The sequence below is a fragment of the Pelmatolapia mariae genome, linkage group LG14 (assembly GCF_036321145.2).
Source record: "Pelmatolapia mariae isolate MD_Pm_ZW linkage group LG14, Pm_UMD_F_2, whole genome shotgun sequence".
NCBI classification, from domain to species: Eukaryota; Metazoa; Chordata; class Actinopteri; order Cichliformes; family Cichlidae; genus Pelmatolapia; species Pelmatolapia mariae.
Genome location: NC_086239.1, coordinates 27,980,209 through 28,008,039, shown reverse-complemented (window position 1 = coordinate 28,008,039; position 27,831 = coordinate 27,980,209). Strand labels below are relative to the sequence as shown.

Here is a 27,831-nt window from a genome sequence, read left to right as displayed (position 1 = left end):
TATTATTATTATTATTATTATTATTATTAAATAGGTTATAGACCATAAAATTTGTTCTATTTCATTAGATTTTATTCCCACTCCGAGTATTGGCTCTTGCTCTTTGCTATTACTGTTTAACCTGCAGTATAGAAAAGTTTTATACCCAAGTTTTCAGGTCAATTAAGTCTGGTCACCCTGTCTTCTTGTCCCGATCAGCTAAATCGGTTGCATCGGTGCTCCGCTTCTCTTCACTGTTCTCTGTAATCGATTGGTTTCGCCTTTCTGTTCCTCACACGTGTGTGTGTGTTTTGGAGGAAAAGAAAGATGGCAGCGCCCTCGAGTGAAGTGCAACTTGTTCCTGCCAAAAAGCCCCCAGGTAATATTAATTTCGTCTGTGAATTAATTAATATAGAAGAAATTCTGTTTCGTATGAGTGTTTTGTAGACATCCGATTTCCGCAACGAAAACAGATATGGCTATAGTACAAACAAGAAAGTGAGTAGCGCGTCCAGCTTGTACGACGTTAAGTAGATGAAAGAGGTGTTCATTATACATTTACGTGGTAAAGCATTTTGTATATTAACACTAAGCATCCCATCCACGTTCACACTTGTCGATGTGACTTCCTGAGATCGCTGCGGAGTGTCTGCAGAGAAACATTTCAGATATAGAAATTTCTCTGATGCTTTGTAATGCGTTGGGTTTATAGGTGCTGCACACGGTATCAGTCTGTGAAGGTTCTCAGTCATGCAGGTCATCGTAGTCTAAGGAGTTTGGAAAGAAAAGCGTCTGGACTTCTTTAAGTTGCGTAAAGACGTTTCACCTTCAGAACTGAAGAAGCTTCTCGGATGAGAGGTGAAACGTCTTCAAGCAACTTAAAGAAGTCCAGACGCTTTTCTTTCCAAGCTCCTTAGACCACACGGTAGCAGATTTTACCCTTAGAAATAAATGTAGATAGTTAAATGTTCGGGTCAGCTGTCCGGACTTGTACTGGTCGCACTTGTGTGACTAGTGAAAGGTCTCTTAAATAAGGATAGAAATACGGCAGCAAGTTTTTGGATGTCCTCGCCTTTGTCCAACACAAGCTGAACTTCCAGCGCCCGCTGTGTTTGGTCGTACTGCCAGCTGGACGTATTTAGATCATGGTTGCGAATGAATAAGACAGAAAACTCGACTCCCATTCTTCATGTCTCCTAGGTACTGTTCACTTTTCTCTGTCCTCAATGGAAAGTGTCATGAGGTAAACTAAAGGGTGTGAAGGACTGCTTCAGTTAAATTAAATGCCTGTCACATTGACAATAGTTACTCCTATCCACTCAATATGTTCTTCCAGCTGGAAAGTGGAACTACTGTAAATCCGGCCCTCATTATTTTTTTCTGTGACTGAAGCACAAATGTCACAATACCAGAAATTTAGTGGACTGTACCAACACCATTATGCCTCTCAATACTCCAAAACAAAATGATTGTCCCACGTACTTAAACAGAAACTCTTTATTAAACTGCCATTTTAAATTACTGACATGATAAGGTAATGAATGAAGTACTGAAGCTCATTTTCTTGGTATATTTTAAAAACTCAACCAGGTTTTGCAGCATATATTTGGCTGCATAATTTGCTGCACAAAGACACATTTGTTTGTAGTTCTGCTTTTGTACATATGGTGGATTGAAAACCAAACAGTCAATATGTGATTAAAGTACAGACTTTCAGCTTTAATTCAAGGCTTTTAACAAAAGTAAGATATTAATGCTTTAGGAACCACTGTCATTTTTATACATAGTCCCCCATTTTCAGAGACTCAAAATTAATCGGATAAACTCGCATAGTTTTAAATATAAGGATTATATTTAATACTTTTCAGTCAGTGACTGAGATGCTCTGCTAGGACTTTGCTGCAGCCACCATTGGTTGCTGCTTGTTTGTGGTTCTCTCTGCATTCAATTTTTTTCTTCAGTAACTAAAAAACGTTCTCTCTTGGGCTGAGATTAGGTCATTGATTTGGCCACTGAAGAATATCCCATTTCTTCACTTTGAGACACATCAGTATTGTTTTGCATTATCATTGGGTCATTATCCAATGATGCTGCAAAGCAATACCGATAGTCATTATCTGTTTGTACTGTGAAGCACTGTCTGATTGGTCTTGCAGCATTTGGCTAATACTGAGAAGGGAGTATACACTTCAAAATTCATCCTCATCCAAACAGTTTCTCTCCTTTATATTTTTCTTTTTCCATCATTCTGGTATAAGTTTGTCTTGGTTTCATTTGAACAACATATTATTTTCAGAATTGTAAAGGCTCTTTTAGATGTTTTCTGGAAAAGTCTAATCTGGCCTCCCTGCTCTTTATTGTAACCAGTGGTTTACACCTTGTGTTTGTAGGCCTTGACAATGGTATGCCTACTTCTTTCAGAGTGTTCTTGACTTGGTTAGATGTTATCAAGTTGTGTTTCCTTAAATGTTTTGTCACTCATTTTGCCAAGAAGAAATTGCCTCTTCTTGAAGTGACAGATTTAAATGAAAAGTTGATGCATGACTGCACAAATTTTAGAGCTGTTTCATCCCAGCACTAAGGTGATCACTCAGAGTAGCTTTGTATTGATTTGCTGTGACCTTTATCTTCAAGAAGATAAGTTGGCCTATTGCATGTCATGAAAATGTTCCTACAGAATGGGGAAAAAAAAGCTAATTCGTCACTTTAAGGCAAAAGGTTTTTGCATTTTTAAAAAAAAAAAAATGTCACATTTCTAACTCAATGTCAAATCTATTGTTAAAAAATGGAGGAAAATAAAGTGTTCTTTAGTATAAGGACAAGTAATAGCCAGTGTCAAAGTTGAATAATTATATGGTAATGTGGTATGTCTTGAGCCAGTGATCATTTCTTTATGTTTTTGCTGTAAGGGAGCCATATTTTTTTTGTAATTTTTTTAAAGTGGACTTGAGCAATAGTTCTCCAGGTTTTTTTTGAAGGTCTTTCAAAGTTTTTGTTTAGGACATTGTTCGCTTATTCATTGTTTCTGTCCATTTTCAGAGGAATGTTTTTTTTTCTCTTTTGTTTAGCCACTTAACACAGACCTCTGAATCATTCAAGCATAAATAGGGCACCAAACTCAAGAGATGAGCCAGTGTTGTGTCTATACATAACAGATATTTTGAACTCTGTTATTAGGGCCTTTGCTATTAGCAGCCTGTCGTAAAAACACGTTTGTTCCCATTTCTTTAGTTAAATCTACAACAAAAAGCCAAATATTACACGAAACAAATAAAATAATATTTTCACATTAACAAGGTGGTTCCAAAAGCACGATTAGCTGAAGACTTTGAGTATCTCATAATGGAGTACAGTGTGTACTCAAATGAATCTGAGGAAGTGGAGGACAAAATGAAGATGTAGCCTAAAAAATGATCTACAATAGAAGGACAGTATCTGAAAGTCTTTAAGAAGCAAGAAAAAAATCCAGAAACACAGGACCTGAAACTATAAGAAGGCGAAGGGCAGCTCAAAACTTTCGGATGGTACTGGACATTGTGACTGTAATTCTGGCTCTAAACTTCCCCAGTTTTCAGTGTTTCTGCAAGTTCAATGAGTAATAGAAAACTAAACTGAAAAAATTCCAAACATAAGAGACCACATAATGCAACTTCTTTAAAGCACTGTTTAAAATTAAAATAAATTCTAAATGCAATGATTTGAAAATAATTAAAATACTCCATGTAATAGAAAACAGGACAAAGATATGATATCAGATTTAAGATATGCACATTTTTAATTTAATGTCAGCAATACTTTTAATAAAGTTTTTGAGAAGGGCATGTTTCCTGCTGTGTTAAATCACTTTTATTAAAAATACTCTGTAGAGACGGACTCCTGTAGTTTCTTTTTAAGGCAAAAACTGGCGTATTGCTTCACTTATAAAGTCTAGTTTTGTGATAACTTTAGTGAACTTTCTATACAGACCTAGGTACATTATATATGCTTCAGACTGTGTTCACCGTATTGCTAACAGGTCAATAATTTAACTTTCTCTTTTTAGCTCGAGGACCACGGCGGGTAGCCAATCAAATTCCAGATGAAATCCTCCAAGACCCTGAGTTACAGGAGGCAATCAAAGCCCTGCCTGCGAATTACAACTTTGAGATCCACAAGACAGTTTGGCGAGTGAGACAAGCAAAAGCTAAAAGAGGTGAGTTTCTGTTACATCCTATTTGTTTTTTTGGTTTTTTTTTTTGCATAAGCTTTTAATGGAAACAGAATATGTAGTTGAATTCCACAATGTCACAATTCTCACATTCAGTCTGAGTATAGCTGTGCCCTCACCCAGATTCACAAATGCCTAAATTGCTTGTGCTATAAGCTTTTAAAATGCACGGCAGGCTTCTGATTTAACTGCTGAATTGGGTCAGAGGTTGGATGAAGTTATTTGGAAGTAAAGGATCTGTAGCTGTCTTTTACACAGCCTGGGATTTCATAAGAGAAACGGTTCTAATATTTAGCCCAAATTATTGGCCAGCGTGAGCAGAAATGTTGCTTTTCTTGAACAATATCTGTTCCATATCCTGACACGAGCAACTGTGCATTGCGCCCTTCTTTATTTTAACTGAAAAATATTTGTTTTATGTCTGTTTCATTTCATTGTCAGCTTAACATACAACTAATATTACCTAAGGGTTTATGAAACAATTCCACAAAGAAGAATTTTCTTTTGCTTTACTGCTGTTTTGCAAGCTTTTAGAACGTGTGGGAAGCAGAGCATTGAACATTTATATACAGAAATACCATGCATGCATGCTTTCATTCAAAATGTTGTCCCTGGGTGCATCTGTGCTTTGACCTACTTTGAAGACTTTATTGTTCAGTTGTTAACGTGCAAGATTTATACAGGTTTATCCAGTTTGGGACAAGCGAAAAAGGCTCCCTTCATCATCCACAGTTACTGTCATTAAAATCAGCATCAGTGTAGGGAACTGAAGAAAATACATCAACACAAGGTCCGCATGCCTTCAGATGTAATATACATGCTGCTGCATTTAGCTTCTCATGTGTGGGTAGCAGATTCAGGCTATATTGGTATAAATTATAAAAATTAAGTTGGAACAGCATCCAGCCTATGATCCTAAGTTGGACTGTCTTTTTGAGTCTTTTATGGGTGGATGCAATAGCCTCAAAATGACGTCAGATATTTGAAGGAAATTTGCAGCAGTGATATTTCTGATGATATAGGAAAAAATACTGAACAGTGTTATTTTTTTATCGGTCAGTGCAGCTGGCGGCCAGCAGCACTTAGCAGTGCGAACAATATGAAAGCCATTGTCTGTCCTTCATTTTCAAAGAGCTCCTGCCATTCAAGCAGACCTAATTCAAAGAGTGAATCAATTACCACAAGGTGCTGGCAGCAACAGCACCAGTAACGCCAACAGCAGCAGTAAGGTGCCAGTATACCTGCTGTAATGGTTGTTTCGCTCACCACCCCAACCTCGTTTCACAGTCACTTGTATTTATACCTGCTAATAAGGCGCAGGAAGCTGCTACGGTATTCTCTTGAACGATAGGTGTCGCCACTCGGATAATATCGCAACATGAGTTCTGATATAAGAGGAGAAGTAGTCAAAAGTAGAAGCCAAGACTTTGTTGAGTGTTTTTTCACTCTGATCAGCTCTGATATCATTAAAATGGTGGTAACTTGCGTACACTCGTGTCTTCCACTTAGCTGTGGCAGCCATAGTGCAATGCACCAGGTTACAAAAATCGAGAGGTGCATAATGGCCCCATTAAATGACAGTAGTGGTGATGCAGCATACTCAAATATGAGAACAAAAGTAGCCTAGGTCATGTTTTCCCTGGAAATTTTAAGTAAATGTATAACTGCATAACACTTCCACAATAACTAAAGTAAGTAACTCGTTAGGAGAATGCACAATATTGTCACATCATAAAACTGAGAAATATTTTCTGCCTGTGATTTTGTAGCTTGGGTTGAACTTTTTAACCAGTTGCTTAAAGCCCTGCTTTTCCATCATGTAACCAAATCTGTAATCTCCATCCACATTTGCTCTTCCTGTCATATGGAGTAATTTGCAAAGCATTGTGCTCTGTCGGAGGCTGATGAAGTAGTTCCCTTTTTATGAAGTTTTTATTGGAGGCTGAAACACAGCTCTCGCTCTTAGATATGTCTAGGCTCGTGTCGTTGTCGTGTACTATAGAACATGACACATGGCATTGCTGTATCATTGATATCACCTTTATATCATGTAAATATTTATATTATCGCAGACGGTATGACATTGCACACCTCTGCCTTTGCTTCTTACTGACCATCTTTACCTTCGATTCTGTTATAAAAGTGTAATGTTGTAAGCCCATGCCAAAAAAGATGGATGCCGTGTGAAAAGTGTTGCTGGGATCAAATATAGGGATTTAAGTTTCTATTAAAAATATGGTTTAAACAACTTGCAAAAAATTACATTCTAGTTTATTTGCATTTCACCGGGTGTCTGAACTTTTCATAAACAGCAGTTGCAGATACATTCAGTTCTATCAGTGCTTATTAGGTTAGCAACAAATCTAATGGTAAGGTTTTTAATTCTTGTTTTCCTGAAAATGCAAATTGTGCTTTGTGTGCATTGTACTCTATTCAAATTTACATTTAGAGATTAACATTGCAAGTCAAAAATGTCAATACTTTTTTCTCTTACATACTTTCACATACAGGCTTGTGTTTTTACCCTCATGCAATGCTGCATGTATAGTCTGACTTTTCCCGATGCCAGTTTTTTCTAGTGCAGCAGCATAGGAATAATGTGTCAGTATTTGCTTCCAGCCTTAAAAAAAGATCCTTCACTCACTAATATACATGTCAAAATGTGTATTTTTTCTACTCCTTCATGCCTTGGGTAGTAGTATGCAGATGGCATGCCAAGAGGATAGAATTTTTTTTTGTCCCTGTGGGGAGTGTTTGTTTTATTGCAGCCTGCTTTCTTTGCTTTTTCTGTTATGTGACTTCTTTTTATCAGAGCTTCTGTCTCTGAACTGAAAAGGGCATAACTCACCTCATCACCCCAGTCTCTCTTTGTTCCTCTTTGTGTCCATCTGTTTCTTTGTCTTCCTTTGAACTCTGCCTGTGGTCTCACAGTGTTCTTTTAAAACTGAGAACTGAGCATCATACCATAAAATTTTATTTTGGTTCCCCAGCCTCTTTTTTTTTTTTTTTTTAAATCTAATCTGTTATGCAATTTTCAGAACATTTTTGTTCTTCAGCAACTTTGGCTGTTGGCTGTCTTCTATCATAATTACATCATACATTCAATGAAAATAAAGGCAAGTGAACAATTTAGTTTTTCAGCAACTTTAACTTCTGCTGTTGCGATTGCATCATCCGTTCACTTAAAATAAAGACCCAAAAAAGTAATAACAGGTAATATTAACTTGGTGACTTGAGGCAACTATGTCTTTGGTGTTGAGTTTCAAGTATTATATTTATACAATTAAATAAATAAGAATAATTCATTTTCTAACTTTGGTTAGGAAATGAATTGAAGCAGATGATTTATTGCTCAGTATAAATTAACTCCTGTATGTGGATCCTGGTAATTATTTTTGCATTGTGTTAAATGTGATTTTTTTGATGGGGTAAAATACTAGCTTCCATGTAAATAAACATGTAAAAAAGACAGAGATAATTAAATGAGTACATTTGACATTTTCTTTTTGATGTTTGCTTGAGCTGCAAGAATTAAGTGAAGCATTTAACACCATCTTTTAGTTTCTACAGTAATCTTCCATGTTGCATTTAGAGGCACGATCAAGCAAAATAGGATAATATCTTAAAGCTAATAATCCTGGTTTCATTACAGTCATTAATTTTCTAAACTTTAAAATTAGGTTATGAATTATTTTTGAATTATAATCACAAACAATGTTAGCTTCACATCCAGCTTATGTGGAATTCATGGTACTGTGTTTATGTCTATTTGTATTTACCTACACAGATACAAGGATTATATGTATGTAAACTAGTCCTTCAGAAAGACAACAGCACTTAACCCAACAGGAATTATGCGATGGGCAGCATAGCAGGTTGAAAACTGGGCCTGGGCAGCAAAAGGAGCATAGGTCACCACCTAAAGAGAGAAAAGTAAAAAATCTGATATCCAAGAACAGCGTGAGAAGCTTAGAGACTCCAGCGGACATTTTGCATTGTTTTAACTTGAGCTCTTTGTATGTTTTACCTGTTGGCTTTTCCGTGGCTGGCTGAAGGACCAACAATTGCAAAAGTGAGATGAGGCCTAAATTCAAAAAGCCTTTAAATTTTTTTTTGTACATATCTGTCCACCTTTTTCTACATTCTCCATGAAAGTTGTTGGGTAGTAGTGATTGAAGTCAATAGTGAGCATTTGTGTTTCTTTATCTATGAAGATGGGCAACTATAAAACACATTATTAGGTGTAGGGCTGTTCGATATAACGATATATATCGGATGACGATATAAAAACATCTATCGTTTCATTTTACACTATTGTTTGTTTCGTGGTGTCGCAAAATAAACTGTTTACGGCAATATTTTTTTAATCGTTTTGATGGTCACTGTAGTGGCTATTTTTCTTAAATTTCTTAAAATTCTCTCTTTCTCTTATATTTAATATAACCACACTACCGACGGACAAGCGTGTCCGCTTGTTTATTTTCCACATACACCTTTCACAATAAAGCTCAAGATCCTGTTGAGACTTTTCAGAATAAACTGAATCACGTGAAAGAGTATGCAGAGTGTTTACAGATGAGAAGCAAAAAAAAAGCCGCCAGGTGCTAAAAAATAAACCTTAGACTCAAACATTAGAACAGGCTTTCCCCCGCAGCACGCTGTGTAATAAATACTCACAAAGAAAACGGTGGCCGTTACAACTTATGTCTAAAAATGTATAGCTTCATACAGCGTTAAAACACTCGACTCCAGGTACACGACGCCCAGCTGGAAACACTTCACGCAAGTTGAGCTGCCTGAGATTCACAGAATTTATAGAAAATGTAAAATTTTTGTGATTTATATCGTTATCGGACGATAGATGTCTTATATCGGGATATGAGATTTTGGTCATATGGCACAGCCCTAATTAGGTGTCAATGATCAGAAACTTCTTAAAGCACCAGTATACAGTCCGCATTGGTCGCTTTGTGCACTGTTGCAACATCATAACGCAGTCACTTATATTAATGTCCGCTGTTCAGGCACAGGAAGCTGCAGTATTGAACTAAGGAGTTTTTTGAGGTCTTTAGACACATCTCTCACTAGTTTTCCTACCAGGCTTCTTCTATACTAAGTGGCTCTCTTTGAAGATTATACTTCTCACTCCAGTTCTTGACACTTGGATATGCTGTGATAACTTTGCATGTCCATTGCTTGCTTTGTGAACAATTCTTTTTCTCAAGTCTAAACTAATTTCTTTTTTTTTGGCATAATGCTTTCTCAAGTAAAAGCTCAAACCCTTTATACTGTGTGTAAATTGGAAGATAATCTTCAGTTTTAACTTGATTTTCCAAGCTTGTGTATTGCAAAATTAAATCACATCATTATACAGCAGTGGTCTGTGGTATGGCTCAATAAAAAGGTTAATTTTTTTTTATTGTGTGCAAATAAAAACACTTAATACTTTATGAAAACCCCCCCACTTTTGAACAAATGTTTGCAAACAAACTACATTAACTGAGCTGCAATAGTGATGTGAGAATGTATTGAGAGTGAAACAGAGGAAAATTGAGGCTAGGTTTTTGGAGGTCTCTTTGCAGCCTTGAGGGTATAAACATAAAGGTACAGGACAATTCAGGGCCATCTTAACCAGGCCTAGGCAAAAGATTAATCAAAAAAAGGATTTTTAACTTGATGATTTGGTATTTGCTTTCCAAACCTAAACTGGACCTGATTCAACAGGAGTGGGGCCTGATAGCTGAAGCAGTCACCTCTTATTGTACTACTGAAAACTCAAATGCAATAATATGGATCAATGAAGACTTTCTGGCCTGGTTTTTATAGAAGAAGCAAAGAAACTGGAAACAAATAGCAGAAATATGATTCATATTTCTATGTAGTTTCTTTTAGTACTCCAGCTGCAGCATTTTTGGATTAATTAGAGGCCACTCAAATAGCTTTTGGTCGTCATTAGAACAAGGAATTACAGTAGTTCAGGCTAGAAAAGAAGAATAATTTTCACAAGATGTTCCCAGAATTCACAATGTTGCAGGAATAAAAAGTCTAAAGAGTTTAACCCTTTGTGGAAGTTAATAACCCTTTGTGACCTGTTTGATACCCTAGTATCAAACAGGTCACGCCAACTTATTTTGTCATTTTTGGCTGTAAAATTGCACAGTAATTCTCATCTTTTAGGAATATAAATTTTCTCTCGAGCCAAGAGTCTGACATCTGACAAGGGATTTAAAAAGAAGTATTTGAAATAAATCATTTCAGTATAAGGAAGTCATCTAAAAGTGGTGTACATTTCAAATAACTGACAGTTTGTCCAGGGCGTTTTGATGAGAGGAAAAGTCTCAGAAACATCCAAAATTTAATCAGTGGATCTGCAGGTATGCTTGGAACCGTTGTTGTCACAGTGGATGAGCCCATAATCATAAAGAGATTTTGCCTGTTAAATTGAATTCAAGGCATACCAGGAAATGGAAAAGCTGCTGGACATTTATATAAAACACCAGCATGAATCCATTTGTGCTGGAAGTGACTTTGGAGGATAAAGATATTCTTTTTTACTTGATCTATTGATATCATTGTTGAATTAATGACTAAATCAGATATTTATATTTGTTACTGTTTGGCCTAGATATTTTAAAGTAGACAACAATATCAAGGTGATATACTTATTTTTTGTGACTGTAGGCAAGTTCATTTCTAGAGAATTATTTTGCAATTAGTTTTTTTTTTAAATTCCTTCCCCAATTAAAAATGTTTTTTTAATACTAAATACAAAATAAATGCCAACTTAAAAAGTACAAGATGTCCATTCCTTTTGTCTGAACAGTTTTTGCCTTTATTGAAGGGATGACACAGAGTTCTCACACAGAGGAATTGTGCTCATTGTGTTCAAATTCAATGTCTCTTTCTGTCTTCCATTTACTCTTCACACACTTAGACAATTCACACACCTATTACACTGTAGGTATAAATGAATCTGGGGAATTCCCAGAAAAAGAAACCATTCTGCTACTACATCTCCAGTGGTGTCTCACTATAATAAAGCAGCAGTAAAATATAAGCAGTCTTAAGAGTTGCACTTTAAATACAGTTTACATAAATTAAATGACTTTACAGCTCTCAATAGTACAAGAAATTATAGCTTTAATAAATCTGAAACCATATCATGTGCAGAGGACCATGTCATTGTGCCCAAGGTTCTGGTTAACAGTACTCCATCTTACAATGTAGCTACTTGGGTTGTCATGGTAAACCGGTAATATCTGCTAAATTAACACTGCTTAGCTAGTCAAAGTGAAAACCAAGACGCTCTCTGTGGGCTGGGGTTGTAGCACAAACTTAAATTAATTGTTTATTGTGAAATATAAGAATAGCTGCTCAAATTATGACAAACCTTATACCCACATACACCCACATAGTTAGTCATTCCCTCATCATCAATCATCCATGGAAGACACTCTTAGTACTGCTGACCACTGCGTTAATGGCAGCGCCAATAGAGGGCAGATCACACAAATCAGTCACCAGCTTACTATGTATATAGATTATTACAATTTATGTTGTAACTATCAGTCAACAATATTTTTTTATGCTTAATCTAAGCTTTACATACCTCAGCTTAATCTAAGATATGTAAAACTGTACCAGTAAAAGTACTATTTCAATATGAAGTGAGCATATATTTTTCATAAAAGCAGTGTGTGTGTCTATATATATATATATATATATATATATATATATATATATATATATATATATATATATATATATATATATATGTATATGTATATGTATATGTATATATATATATGTATATGTATATATATATATGTATATATATATATGTATATGTATATATATATATGTGTATATATATATATATGTATATGTATATATATATATGTGTATATATATATATATGTATATGTATATATATATATGTGTATATATATATATATGTATATGTATATGTATATATATGTATATGTATATGTATATATATGTATATATATATATGTATATGTATATATATATGTATATGTATGTATATGTATATGTATATATATATATATACATACATATACATATATATACATACATATATATATATGTATGTATGTATATATATGTATGTATGTATATATGTATGTATATATATATATGTATGTATATATATGTATATGTATGTATATATATGTATATGTATGTATATATATGTATATGTATATATATATATATGTATATGTATATATATATATATGTATATGTATATATATATATATATATGTATATGTATATATATATATATAATATATGTGTGTGTATGTGTGTACGTACGTAAGCGTACGTACGTATATATAATATATATATATATATATATAAAAATACAGTGGCTTGCAAAAGTATTCGGCCCCCTTGAACTTTTCCACATTTTGTCACATTACAACCACAAACATGAATCAATTTTATTGGAATTCCATGTGAAAGACCAATACAAAGTGGTGTACACATGAGAAGTGGAACGAAAATCATACATGATTCCAAACATTTTTTACAAATAAATAACTGCAAAGTGGGGTGTGCGTAATTATTCAGCCCCCTGAGTCAATACTTTGTAGAACCACCTTTTGCTGCAATTACAGCTGCCAGTCTTTTAGGGTATGTCTCTAACAGCTTTGCACATCTAGAGACTGAAATCCTTTCCCATTCTTCTTTGCAAAACAGCTCCAGCTCAGTCAGATTAGATGGACAGCGTTTGTGAACAGCAGTTTTCAGATCTTGCCACAGATTCTCGATTGGATTTAGACCGCAGACAGGTCAAAGATAAAGTTATTGAGAAATTTAAAGCCGGCTTAGGCTACAAAAAGATTTCCTAAGCCTTGAACATCCCACGGAGCACTGTTCAAGCAATCATTCAGAAATGGAAGGAGTATGGCACAACTGTAAACCTACCAAGACAAGGCCATCCACCTAAACTCACAGGCCGAACAAGGAGAGCGCTGATCAGAAATGCAGCCAAGAGGCCCATGGTGACTCTGGACGAGCTGCAGAGATCTACAGCTCAGGTGGGGGAATCTGTCCATAGGACAACTATTAGTCGTGCACTGCACAAAGTTGGCCTTTATGGAAGAGTGGCAAGAAGAAAGCCATTGTTAACAGAAAACCATAAGTCCTGTTTGCAGTTTGCCACAAGCCATGTGGGGGACACAGCAAACATGTGGAAGAAGGTGCTCTGGTCAGATGAGACCAAAATGGAACTTTTTGGCCAGAATGCAAAACGCTATGTGTGGCGGAAAACTAACACTGCACATCACTCTGAACACACCATCCCCACTGTCAAATATGGTGGTGGCAGCATCATGCTCTGGGGGTGCTTCTCTTCAGCAGGGACAGGGAAGCTGGTCAGAGTTGATGGGAAGATGGATGGAGCCAAATACAGGGCAATCTTGGAAGAAAACCTCTTGGAGTCTGCAAAAGACGTGAGACTGGGGCGGAGGTTCACCTTCCAGCAGCACAGCGACCCTGAACATAAAGCCAGGGCAACAATGGAGTGGTTTAAAACAAAACATATCCATGTGTTAGAATGGCCCAGCCAAAGTCCAGATCTAAATCCAATCGAGAATCTGTGGCAAGATCTGAAAACTGCTGCTCACAAACGCTGTCCATCTAATCTGACTGAGCTGGAGCTGTTTTGCAAAGAAGAATTGGCAAGAATTTCAGTCTCTAGATGTGCAAAGCTGGAAGAGACATACCCTAAAAGACTGGCAGCTGTAATTGCAGCAAAAGGTGGTTCTACAAAGTATTAGCTCAGGGGGCTGAATAATTATGCACACCCCACTTTGCAGTTATTTATTTGTAAAAAATGTTTGGAATCATGTATGATTTTCGTTCCACTTCTCACGTGTACACCACTTTGTATTGGTCTTTCACGTGGAATTCCAATAAAATTGATTCATGTTTGTGGCTGTAATGTGACAAAATGTGGAAAAGTTCAAGGGGGCCGAATACTTTTGCAAGCCACTGTATATATATATACGTACGTAAGCGTACGTACGTACGTACACACATACACACACATACACACACACGTGTGTGTATGTGTGTACGTACGTAAGCGTACGTATGTATATATATATATATATATATATATATATATATATATATATATATATATATATATATATATATATATATATATATATATATATATATATATATATATATATATACGTACGTACGTACGTATGTATGTATATGTGAGACACACACACTGTATGTGTGTTTGTGTGTGTGTGTATAATTGAAAGTCAGATGTGTTATAAAAACTCATGAAAAAAGTTATTATTTTTAATACTACTCATCTTGGAATTTAACATTCTACTGTACAGATAGAAACACAGGGACATCTCATATAATCACATGTATACAAATTTTATTTTTTTTTTATGGGATAAACCCAGTCTATGGTGTGTTTTTATCCTTCTGGTCAGGTCTGTTGTTGTGAAAACTTTGTGTAATCTTTGGCTTTGTTCGTTCACTCTGCCATCCACTGATAAATTGGTCTTTCCAGCACTTTCGCAGTTTGTCTCCTACTTTTGATTGTTAACATAATCCCACGTGTAGCTTTTTAGTTACCTGTGCAGCCATTAGTGTTGCAACAGTAGGTATACAAAATTAGATGATTGTTGATTGACATTTCACGCATAAACCAGAGGTTTACTTTCTTTCCTATTGAGAAACTTAAGAAAGGGGCATGTATATATGAACTGCGTTTTTATTTAGCCTTTTAATATACTTATTTGATCGCTTATATTGGCCATATGATTGGGTTGTTACTCTCATTTGGTCAAGAATGTCCAAATGAGAGCAAGAGGGAACTGGCAGGATTTTGTCTTTATGTAACACAACAACATGCATTCACACAGCCTAACACACCTCTTCCATCTGACTCACCTTTCATTTGATGGAGTAGATGGAGAAAGCTCTTCGTTTCTGTCAGCTGTGGCAGAGGTGTGGTCTGAAACCTTTCTCTGTTAATAAACTTGGCCTTTCCTGGGTAATGACCTGCCTCTCACCGTCTGCATGACACTTGGTGATCCCTTAACCTTTCATCAGCAAGAACTTCTCTGACTCTTTCTCCTTAGAACTGCTCTATCTATCACTCCATCTCATGACTATTCACCTTCAGCTTCCTCGGTCTTTTATTTGTCCCAGCTTTTATTGTTTAATGCCGTCACTGGCGCCGAAGTCTTGAAATGGTTTCAGGGCTAGTCATCTGAAAACATTTCTACACTGAATTCAATGTCTTCGAGTTGTAATTCTCCACTGAGACATTGATGGATTTATTGAACTAAGGTGTGACAGAGTTTGACGGGAAGAAAATGTCACGGTTGATTGAAATAACGCCTTTGTTCCCAGGTACCCGCTCAGTGTGTCAGACTTGGTGGCAGAGACTTCACACTGAACTGTTGAAATCTTGTGCCTGCATGTCTGTAATATTAACTTCCACAAAAGGTATAAATAAAAAAGAAAACAACTGACAGGCGATATTGCTAGTATACAAACAGTGTAGACTAATATAATCCCAAACAGCAAACTACTGTAGCCAACCCCTGTGTTTCAGAATTTTTTAGACAGACAAACACACACACAAAAAAACCCTTTGTTACCATCACAGGTACACATTTTTCCTGATTTTTAGAATATCTATACGCAAGTCAAGTCTTTCAGCATCACAGTCAGCCTTTGCTGTAATATTCAAGTGTTGATGGCTGGTCAGCAAATAGAAAATTGGTTTCCAAGCATCTTGATAACTGATTAAATGTTTACATCCTTTATCCAGACAAACTGTCGGCTTCTCAACTCATTTTTTTTTAATCACTGAAAACTGTTTCTCTTTGAGTTTGGTTCTGCTGATGTCAGCATGTTAGCTTTTTTGCTTTGTGAGGAAATGACAGGATTAATGTAACTGGAACATCATTGGATTCTTAGTGAATTATGTAGGAAACGTACTGCAAAAACACCACAGCCTGTTTGTCAAGAAATCCCAGTTTCAATTTGTAGTTACTTTGTTTTCCAAGTAAATCTAAGTATATTTGCCCTGTAACCAGTAATCTCAGTCCACAACTGTTTCTAATATAGCTGGCAAGTGGCTGGGATATATTTTGAATATAAATGTTGTGTTGTTGAAAATAAATGATAAAAATTTGTATATTGGTGTCATCGTTTTTTAACATTAAAAAAGTGTCACAAAAACAGATACAGTTGACATTTTATTGATTTTTATGCTTTTGCGTCTTAGGGTTTGGTATATTTCTTGTTTAAAAGCTCACAAAATGTTCATTTAAGCTAATTTATTTCAGTCCCCTTTGGACTTATGTCTAGTATGATGTCCAGTCATTATTATTGAGAGAACAAAAAAACACTTCAAATTTCCTTGCCTATGACAGAGTACATTTAATAAAATTGTCTGCTTTCTAGTGGCTAAGAATCTCTCATATAAGACTGATTTCTCTTATTTGTTTTGAATGAATATGCATGAAGGAGTTTCATTTCACTGATTGCAGCCAGAGAGCAGTTTAAGAAGAGGGGAGAAAAAAAAAAAGCTCAGAGATTGAAATGAGACACTAGGCACTTTGGTAAATGTTGCCCTATCATCTCAGGTGGTGTAGCATATCAGTAGAAGTATCGGTGCAAATTAACTGATTCAGTTTATCTTCAGTGCTCGCGAGTGCAAGTGTTTTGCTCGCATTTGGGAGTAAATTTAATGTGTGCAAACAAATACTCGACTTAAAAGTATTAAAAAAATTAAACTCCACCAGTCTTTCTCTCTCTCTTTTTTAAAAAAAGAAAAAGAAATGGTTAAAAACACAAAAACAAATTGCCGATCATTCGTGTCATAAGTTTCCCCTTTATATATGTCAGCCTTCACACTCATACACATATTTGCAGACAGCAAATACACAGGATTGTGGCATAGACGGTGAATCCGAGTAAGGAATGCAGGTGAACATAAAGATATTGTTTTGCTGGGGTAAAAAACAACCTCAGGCTGTGTAAAAATGAGAGCCTTTGTAAGTAAAAAAGCCTTAAAAAGAGTTATTTATCACAACACCTGTTCAAGCATCAACCTGTAGAAAAGTGATTTTTCTTTTCTTCAACCAGTCCTATCCACCCACCTTGTGGGGGGGAAAAAAAAAGAAAAGATCTAGTAGCAGACCTTGAGCTGCAGAGACAGACCTGTGGTTATTGGTTTGGACTATATTTCCAACAACCTGTCACCCACTAAAATAAACCAAGAGCACTACTGTGGAGAGAGGACAAATCCTATGAAATGTCACTGTTTGCTGTCAGTGGAGCACTCTGAACCAGAAGCAGCAGCTATGTATAGCTGTACAGTTGAGAAAGTATCAAATAACATGTTGTCATCCCTATAATGCAAGCATGTAACTTTTCTATTTGTTTTCTTTCTCTGGTCTCTCTCCAGTTGCTTTGCAGCTTCCAGAGGGCCTGCAAATGTTTGCCTGCACCATCAGTGACATCATTGAGAGGTAAGCCGCATTTTTAAAAAAAAAAAAAAAGTGATTTCAAACTTTGATTGCTTGAAAGATGATTTCAATCTCAGACTTCCCACCAATGTGTTGTGTTGTGGTTTTAAAAGCCATTCTAACTTTGCACTGTTATAATTTGCACTTGTTTGCCCCATGCAACTAATTTCTGTGTTCACCTTTCTGTCAGATTTGAGAACAAATTTAGATGGATTTGTTTGGAAAGCTGCAGTTAGCTTATTTAAAGCCTAAAGTTAGCTCTATAGGTTTTGGGGAATAAATACCTAAATTGTGCTTCGATAAACCATCACAGTGGACTTGAAATGGAATAATCAAGATGGTGGAATTTCAGTTAGCCATTGCTTTTTTTTGTCTATAATTTGTCCTATTTCGTAGATGGTGGACCATATAAACATGACTATAATTGTAGTTTATGTGGTGGAGAAAGGTCAAAGTCTCTACTTCAGTCATATCGTGTTTGATACAGAGAGGCAAAACAACAAGTGTCGTTGTCAAAGTACTTATGCACCAGTGTGTAGATGTTCACACTCTGTTTTGTGTGACTCCTTATTTCTCTACATCAAAGTTTTAGAATGCAAAGTTAGCGCAGCATCGAGGTCCACTGTAACCACATTATAAGAAAATATCCATACAGCCTCTTCCACTTACAGCTGGTGTAGAAACCAGCATCATGACCACTTGGTATTGGAGAGCAACAGCCTTATCATAATTCCCCACCTTTGACTCAATCAGAGATTCTAAGGAAAATGCAGCATTACTCAGGTTTAGGACAGAGCAGATAACAGCCTCCCTTGCTCATAGCCCACAGCGGAGGAGGGAAGCGATATTATTCTTGTTAATTACAGTGCGTTTCAGCCTGCATATTCCCTATTACACACCAGCACTCAATCACACAGACACCACAACTTTTTTTCCCCCCCTCCATCCCACAGTGAGCAGTGCTTCAGCAATAATGTCCACTAGACCTAATAGTTTGTCTTTGAAGCTACCCTGTGGTTTACCCTGCTCTCTGCTAAATAAAATTGGTTATTCAATGTTTAGGAAAACACAAATCATAAAGCACACTCGAGTGAGAGCACTGCTTTGGAATTTGTTAGTATAAGTGTCTTCTTTAAGAAAATGGCTGTTATGATTAAACACCCAGAGTGGATTCCTTTCATATGTGTTTAGCCAGTGGCAGCTTCATTATGTGATGGGCAAGATAAAGAATAGTTGTGGGATTTACCATAAATTTTTCAGGCATGGTGCACCATTATTATGGTTTTCATAATTAGACGTACTTTATATTATTATTGCAAAAACCACTTTGCTAAAATGTGTTTCTGCTTTACGTCGTTTCCATTTTCTCTTCTGACACCATCATTTTTGTTCTTCTTTTCTCCTGCTGTATCATTCTTCCTCTATCCAGACTCCTGCTTTATCTTTCTGTCACTCTCTTTACAGACATTTCTTACTTTTTTATCACAAGAAAGATGATAGTGAAGTTTTGATGATAGGATCTGATCTTATCAGTCGTATTGCTATCAGACTGAGAGCTGCTACTGTGTGCTTCATGAAATTTAAACCACACAGCTATATAGTCCACAGTTATATGTTCAAGTTATGACTGTTCATCATAAATCTACCAAATCGGCCACATCTTCTCTAATGAGAGCAATTAGAAGACACTAATTGCTTTTCTCGCTGTCTTCTACCTCGTTCTCTATCTCTTGTGTCTGTGTATTTTTCACCCCCTCCTCACCATCCACATTTGTCTTCCAGGCTGCAGAGTACAACATGGTTCTCACGGTTTTCCTTCATTAGGTTCTGCGCTATAGTTTCCCTGCCTCCAGAGACTTTTTCTTCTGTCTCTGCTGTCTTAGTAAGAATTTCAGCTCCATACTTTCCAGATTTAACAGATGGGTTCTTTGATTACTGGATGAACATCAGAGCCTGTTCAAAGTACTGAGTATCTGCCATCTTTCCAACAGATTGACAAGTATCATTTGAGGGCATCGACTTATTTTGACATAGTCTTCTCTGCAAAATCTTTAAAAAAAAAAAACGCTCTCAACAATGCTCATCCACGTTGGTCGTAAGGAGCCCTACAACTGCGGTTTTGTCTTAGGTTTCAAGTTTATTGCAGTTTGACTTCTATTTTTTTGGCCATTATTTGTAGTGGTCAGGTACTACAAGTCTACAAATTCCTCTGGTGCACATGCCTGACATGCCATTAATGTCACATTGCAATGAGTTTACATTTACATTTCACATTTCTTCTTAGAGTAAATATGATGGATATCTTCATATTTACAAAACTCGGGTTAAATGTTCGCTTATGTTGGGAACGATGACCAGAATTCACGAAAAGTTGTGAAGACTAGGTACTGTTTTGTTTTGTTTTGTTTTTTAACTCTGACTTTTTTAATATCTCATCTCACCCTGAGAGGCAGGGCTTAGCAGTGGCTGACTCATAAGTACAGAGTCACCATGAATCTGTCAGTTTTTCTATGTCTAAATAGGAAACTGGTGATTCCCAGAAGTCATTTAATAGCACACAAGAAGTCCACTTCCCTATATAGCGATATCCTGATCTGGCTGACTGAGAATCTTCTTAGACATACTTTGTTTTAATTATGTGATAGCCACAAGGCTTTTTGGATCAAACAATTAATCTAGGAACCGTCATCTGAGGGCTCCTTAGGGTATAATCTTTGATCCTGGTGTGTGGATACTCTGTATAGTAATTGGAGCATTTGTAAGGTGGCCATGGTTTAACTCTTTTTACTGCTGCAACAACCTTATGCCTAGCAATTACGTACAGTCATGATAAAAGTCTTAAAATTGCAATATAACCTGAAATCCCTCTATAGCAATTACAATTTGAAAATCGGGACAAATGTTTTATTGATCGGAATTCTGCAAATCACCATAAGCATCCTAAGATGAATCAAGGACAAAATTAGATGAATGACAAGAACCTTTAAAAGTTTGCACAGCTTGCAGCTGACCTCGTGTCACACAGCTTATGCTAAAGGCTACCAGAGGTCTCACAGGGCAGCTTTGCCATCACCATCACTATCCTATCACCCCTGTACTCGTGAGACGGGGCTGAGGTCCATATGAAAATGGGGATGAAAGGCCTAAGCTGCCCTCAGAGTAAGAAGCTTCAGCTGGATGGACTACTAAGTCTTAATGAGGACAAGCTGCTCTGAATTATGGCCATTCCCATGGCACAGTTAATACACTTTGGCCAAAACTGTATTAATGCATACTTTTAGCTTGCCCCACTGTGACTGTAAAAGAGTAGCATGACAATTCATAGATGGATGGATGGATGGATAGATAGACATAGCACCACAGACTACAGTGTCTAAAACACCTTAAAAATATTGCTACATTACATGTTTCTGAATGGTTTAAAAGAATTAAAGCCCAACAGTCAACAAATCAGAGACAATAGTGAATGAATAGAACTTAGATGAGATCTGTACCTAGAAATGTTAATGAATGAACGACACACTGCTCTCTGATAGAGTTAACAGATCAGCCAGTCTCATATGTACCATGAACAGTGGTGTAATTTCCACTGGGGATTGGTGGGCATATCCGTCTTAATGTTCAGAATGGTATTTTTGTCCCTCCTCCAACGTTTAGAGTTTCCGTTTGGCTCTAGTATTAAAATCTATTTAAACATTATCCTCTTACTGCCCAGCTGCCAAAATGATACTCTGAGTGGTTAATGTGACTCATGCGAGTCACCTTCAGTGTTATTACGCACTCGAGGAAATTAACCTTTCCTTGAGTACCAAGTCATTTGTGAACTTTAACTGCCCTAGGTTTCACCTAAGGCAATATACAAGCTGAGATAGACTGTATATTGGCACATTGTCTTTGGCGTAGGATCTTGGAGTTGTAATCAACCTAAGAGGAAACCAGCTTGTACTATTCAGGGCTGAAAACTATTGTTCCTTCATCTGCATTTTGTAATGTAATTTATTCAGAACATCTTAAAAGGTGGTGTTAGAAAATTAAAAGGTCTTTGTACATATACAGATATTATTTATATTAGTTATTTGCCAATATATTGATATTGACATGTATGATGACCAATAAATGAAAATATTAAAAATAAAGAAGAGATCTTAGAAACACCCTTCAGCTATGTTACAAGTACTGATGTTGCATAGTTTGTTCACTATAGGGCAGTCTGCATACCTGTTGGCAGCGTGTATTTGGAACGTCACAAACACAACAACCAGTGAAGCAGAGCATAAACGAGTAATCAACAACTCATTGTGACCTTAAAACACATAACTTTTAAACCGCATTGGAATATTATCTCAGTAAGGACTCATAAATGACTTCACATGACAAATATTAGGGAAGTCTGTTTTGAAGTTTTGTGTGTCTGAAAGAAAAGAAAATATGGGCTTATATATTAGATTTTTAAATCACCAGATATTGTCATTAATTTAAAAAATTCTCTATATAAATTGTGTATCAGTTAGGTTTTATTATCAGAATGCAACATTTTTTGGTCACGCTAATCCCAGTCGTATGTTGACTTTCTTTTCTACAGGTACCTTAGAACTGTTTAATAGTAGCCCGTTGTAGTTTCCTACAACACTCTGCAAATGTTGACATAGCTATGTGAATTCACAGATGCAAAGTAAGCAAAGAAAAGCTTTCAAAACAAAAGAGAGACTTGTTTAGAGGCAGCAGTGAAGTATGTCCTGTCACAGTTCAATGTGTTTTTTTTGCCTTTGACGGTATGCCAGCTGTCTCGTTCTAGGTTTTAAACATACTTTCATGAACTTAAAACAGTATTTACTTCAGCTGCTTTTCTGACAGTGTATGACTATAAAGAGACAAGGAAAAAGCATGTGTATCTCCTATACATGGGATTTACACAAAGATTCTGTTGTTAACAGCTGAAGTGAAAAATGAAACATTCAGTTTTTTTGTGTCTGAACACAAGGTTCTTATACTATTTATTAATCGCACAATATAAAATAGAACAATTCAAACACATCCATTATATAATTTTGTTTGTGCCTAATTTGTAAAAAGGTCTTCCGATAAAGCAGTATTTAAGTGTGTGCTTCATTCTGATGAAATAGTGAACAATTCTAATATTTTTTGTATCAAACAAACATATTTGATTTTTATTAATATTCATTCAATTCATTGATATTAATTGAATTAAACTAACTGAGTGAAAGAAAATACAAAAAAAGTGTGCAGTGACTCAGGCTTCAATGAGAACCTTTGTTTACTATACAATTACTATATAAGTTTTGGGGGGTTTTACCCGTTTACAAATTACAGTTATGTAAAGGACGTGGACATAATGTGTATACTCACAGCTTTTATTTGAGGGTATTCACATTCAAATTGGATAAAGGGTTTAGGAGTTTCATCTCCTTAACATGTGCCACCCTCTACCAAAAGTAATTGGCCAATGGACTCAAAGGGTATTTCATGGGCAGGTGTGGGCAATTCCTTTGTTATGTCATTATCAATTAAGCAGATAAAAGGCCTGGTGTTGATTTGAGGTGTGGTGCTTGGATTTGGAAGATTTTGCTGTGAACAGACAACATGCGGTCAAACCAGCTCTCCATGCAGGGGAAGCAAGGCATTCTTAAACAGGAAAAACCCATCTGAGAAAATGGCTACAATAGTAGGAGTGGCAAAATCTACAGTTTGGTACATCGTGAGAAAGAAAGAGCGTGCTGGTGAACTCAGCAATCCAAAAAGACCTGGATGCCTAAGAAGACAACAGTGGTGGATGATCGCAGAATTGTTTTCATGGTGAAGAGAAACCCATTGACAACAGCCAACCAAGTGAAAAACACTCTGCAGGAGGGAGGTGTATTGAAATCCAAGTCTACCACAAAGAGAAGATCGCATGGAAATAAATACAAAGGGTTCACTGCAAGGTGCAAGCCTCTCATAAGCCTCAAGAATAGAAGGACTAAGACTTTGTGAAAAAACGTTAAAAAAAAAAAGCCAGCACAGTTCTGGAAAAACATCCTTTTGACAGATGTAACCAAGGTTAACCTCTACCAGAATGATGGCAAGAAAAAAGTATGGAGAAGGTGAGGAACGGCTCATGATCCAAAGCATTCCGCATGTAAAACACGGCGGAGGCAGTGTGATGGCTTGGGCATGCATGGCTGCCAGCGGGACTGGGACAGTAGTGTTTATTGGTGATGTGACACAGGACAGAAGAATCCAAATGAATACTTTGGTGTTAAGAGACACTGTCTGCTCAAATCCAGCTAATTGCAGTCAAATTGTTTGGGCGGCATTCCATAATACAGATGGACAATGATCCAGAACATACAGCCAAAGCAACCCAGGACTTTATTCAAGCAAAGAAGTGGAATATTTTTGAATGGCCAAGCCAGTCACTTGATCCTAACCCAATTGAGCAAGACTAAACTTCAGACAGAAAGGCCTACAAACAAACAACAACAACTGAAAGTTGCTGCAGTAAAGGCCTGGCAGAGCATTAAAAAGGAGAAAACCCATCATCCGGTGATGTCCATGAGTTCAAGACTTCAGTCTGTCATTGCCAGCAGAAGGTTTTCAACCAAGTATTAGAAATTAACATTTTAGTTTCAGTTATTTCATTTGTCCAACTTTGAGTCCCTGAAATGAAGGCATTGTGCACTTCAACTGTGTCTGAGTTCTTTGATTTAAAATTCAATACAATACAATACATTTTGGTTCAATATAGAACCCAAATGAGAAAAAAGTTGTCTCTGTCCAAATATTTATGAGTCTAACTGTATTTATTCTAGTGCTGCATTTGAAAATCTGATTTTTGCATAGGAAGTTCTAATCCAAATTATGCATACTAGTCTTTAACCAGTGTGATTCTGCAGTGCTTCATGTAAGAAAGCCTAGAATTGCGTTACTTACATTTGAAGTAGAGCAGGGCGATATGACCAAAAATATTTATCATGATATACATTTGAAAATTTGCGACAGCAATATAACTGACGATATAATTGACACTAGACAAAACACTTTACAACTCCACAACTTTATTAGTGCAAAAAAACCAAAAAAAACCCCAATGTATTAGCTGTTTTTTATGTGCATTAAAGTTATATAAAAATTTTACAGTGCAAATTCCTTGCTGACAGTTTAACCAAAAGGCATTTCCAGTGGAAATTGGCCGACATATCCTCAGCATAACCATGTATAATATCCACAAAACTTAAAAAGAGGTTATACACACACAATACGGTAATATTATGTTGAAGCACAGTACGTATCACTCCGCGGGGCTCCTGCCAATGATAGCCGTAATGCTCCGACAATCCATCAAGCGGTGCGGGTTCGTAGCTTAGCAAAGTCGTACTAAAACATTTGACAGATTTTCGAGCGCCGTGTAGCACATAAAATTGTTTAGAGGTCAGTAAACACAACCAGAATTCATACATAAGGCACACTGGATTATAAGGGGCACTGTCGATTTTCAGAAAAGTCAAAGGATTAATTTTAAGTGTGCCGTATTTTCCAAAAAACACGGTAATAACGACGGCCCGCTAGCATGCTCTACCAAAAATAGTGCTTTGTTGTGTATCTGACGGACGAAAGCTAAACCAGTTCCACACCACTGAAGTTGCAGCATTTTTACAAACCAATTCTGGTTCATCCGTTTCATTCAGCGATACACTTTCGCCCTTCTCATTCTCCGTTGCCGCCATGCTTTTTCCGCCATGTGCGTATGAAAACAAAGGCACTGCGCATGCGCGTTTTACCCATATTCTATCGCGATATTTCATTTTCTTATCGTTGCCCAACATTATACCGGTATTACCGTGAACGGTATGATATGGCCCAGCCCTAATTTGAAGTTAAATGTAGTGGACAATATCAGGATTTGCACTCTACTGATCACATGACATCATCTCCCCCTTCCCCCATGCTGTAAAGAATGACATATAGCACAACATCTGTTAAAAAACAATTGAGTGCATAATGCTTAAGAAAAAAAAAAGACAGGCAAAAATTAGGTCAAGGAATCAGTAAATATGAGTGTCATCTTACAGAAAATCTTGGCAGTAACGAAAATGTTCATTTCCAGTGGACCTGGCAGTTGCCTTAAAATGATTCCTTCAGGTTCAAGTTTTTATGCAGATTGACAGAAAAAATGTTCCAGGTTTTTATAGTGCCTTTTAATGAGGTCCATATTTATAGAAACATGAGTATGAAGGAAGCGTTCCCAAAAGTGGCAAAAGAAATAAAGATAGAACGGTGACTGAGCCTACGCATTGACAAAAATGGCCAACCATGGCATTTAGTATACAGTGATGAGTCAGGGATTTGCAGTTTGTAACAACACTGCACCGTAATAAATGGTGTCTAACTCATAAAAAAAAAAGAAGAAGAAGAAAGTGATGTCACAGAAAATGACTAATGCAGTGTGAATGCTAGCATGCCAATGTAAGTATTTGGCTCACAGTGACACACACACATCCTTCAGTTTCCTTATGTGTGTGAACATGTCAAATTTCTAAAAAGACATTGACTTAATTTATTTATTTTTTTATAAACCGTATATAGATGGAATATATTTTCACATCTTACATGGATAGATTTTTCCAGATGTGTGTGTGTTTAAAACCTTTTTTTCAGAAAAGGTAAAGAAGTCAAAAGACAAATGTCAGAAAAAAGTGTGCACTAACAGTACTGTCTGAGCAAGAATAGGATTCAGTCAGGTCTGACCAGTTAGGGGAGCTGATGTGGTGACAGTTGGTTCTGGGATGCTCATTGTAGAGCTGTCTGCAAAAGTTGCATAAACCCATGAGATGGAAGGCACTTACCTCGTGATTCGAATGTTTTCTGTCTTTCTCCATCATGTACTAACGTAGATAACTGACAACATAGGTGTTAGATGGCTCAGGTAAGAGTTGTGACAGATGTGGTCTGTTGGTAAATCAAGGTACAGTAGGCACACAGAGCCCCGAGACATCTCTAGCTCCTTCACCATAGCTATCTTCATCCATCAGAATAGACTGCTCTACATGCTGCACAACAGGTTGAATCATTTCTGTGGGAGCAGCAGCCACAGCCCACAGCCTCCCAGGGTAAATGTCAAATCCACCATTAGGAAGGAGCTTGGTAGGAGCCTCCAACGCCTTTTTGCCCTCACATCGTCACAGTCTTCACAGCTCCCACAGCACAGCTGAGCTGTAGCATCAGATCTGGGCATAGATGAGTGAGTGAATGTGTATATGTGCCAGAATTTTTTATTTATTTTTTTATCTGCATATTTGTCTGGTTTTGTGCATACACGCACCCTGGTTGTGTTTCTGTGTGATTCAAGCTTCTGCCTGTTATTCAGCTTTATAAGATATTCAAACAGGAGATTCTCATAAATTAGCTGGCAGCTCCCCCCATAAAGACATGTGCTGTCTAATTAGCTCTCTTGCTATCTATACCTTTACTACCCGAAACATATGCTTTAACAATATCTCAGTGTCCACTACCTTTCTGTACTTGTGACATCTCTGCAAAGAAAGACTTGGAATTTATAATCCTGGCGGCAAAAACTAAACCTCCCGCCCTGTACCCCTTCTTACTTTTGTATGTGAAAACAGGCATTTGGTTTGAATATTTTATGTTGTATTTGAAGAAAGCAAGCTGCAACATTACTTATCTCAAGTTTAACCCCTGGTGTATGGGGTAAGGTAAACTAGAAGACCTATGTGATCCTTAGAGGCAAAGACACACGCACACGAAAACCTAAAGAAACTACTGGTTCTTTCTTTTCTAACCATAATCACATCTCATCTGGTTTTGGTGCGGTGTAGGGGGCATCATGTCCTAGAGTGGAAATCCTGATAGGTGCTGACACTTACACTGTGTAATATGAGATCTTCGAAGATAGCACCTTGGAAATTGCCTTAGCTGTCATGAAAGTACAATTGATTCCATCTGCAGCTAGAGCAAGAAAAGAAGTGGCCATTTTGGACTTAGACAAGACTTGATAAGCCAGATGGATGTTGGAGTGTTTATTTTTAAAATCTAACCTTTGACTGTTGAATGAAATGTGAAGATAGTAATGGGTGAGGACAGTGA

The 27,831-nt window shown here is 36.8% G+C and overlaps 1 protein-coding gene across 1 annotated transcript in view; it reads left to right on the top strand.

The window, feature by feature from the left end:
• Positions 1-279: 279 nt before the first annotated feature.
• The window catches only part of dph1 (diphthamide biosynthesis 1), a 70,595-nt gene continuing 43,043 nt past the window's right edge, over positions 280-27,831 (top strand). Inside the window, exons 1-3 of the mRNA XM_063493380.1 lie at positions 280-358; positions 4,022-4,171; positions 17,670-17,733. Coding sequence (XP_063349450.1) covers positions 307-358; positions 4,022-4,171; positions 17,670-17,733 — 266 coding nt within the window. The 5' untranslated portion in view covers positions 280-306. The remainder of the gene's footprint in view (positions 359-4,021; positions 4,172-17,669; positions 17,734-27,831) is intronic.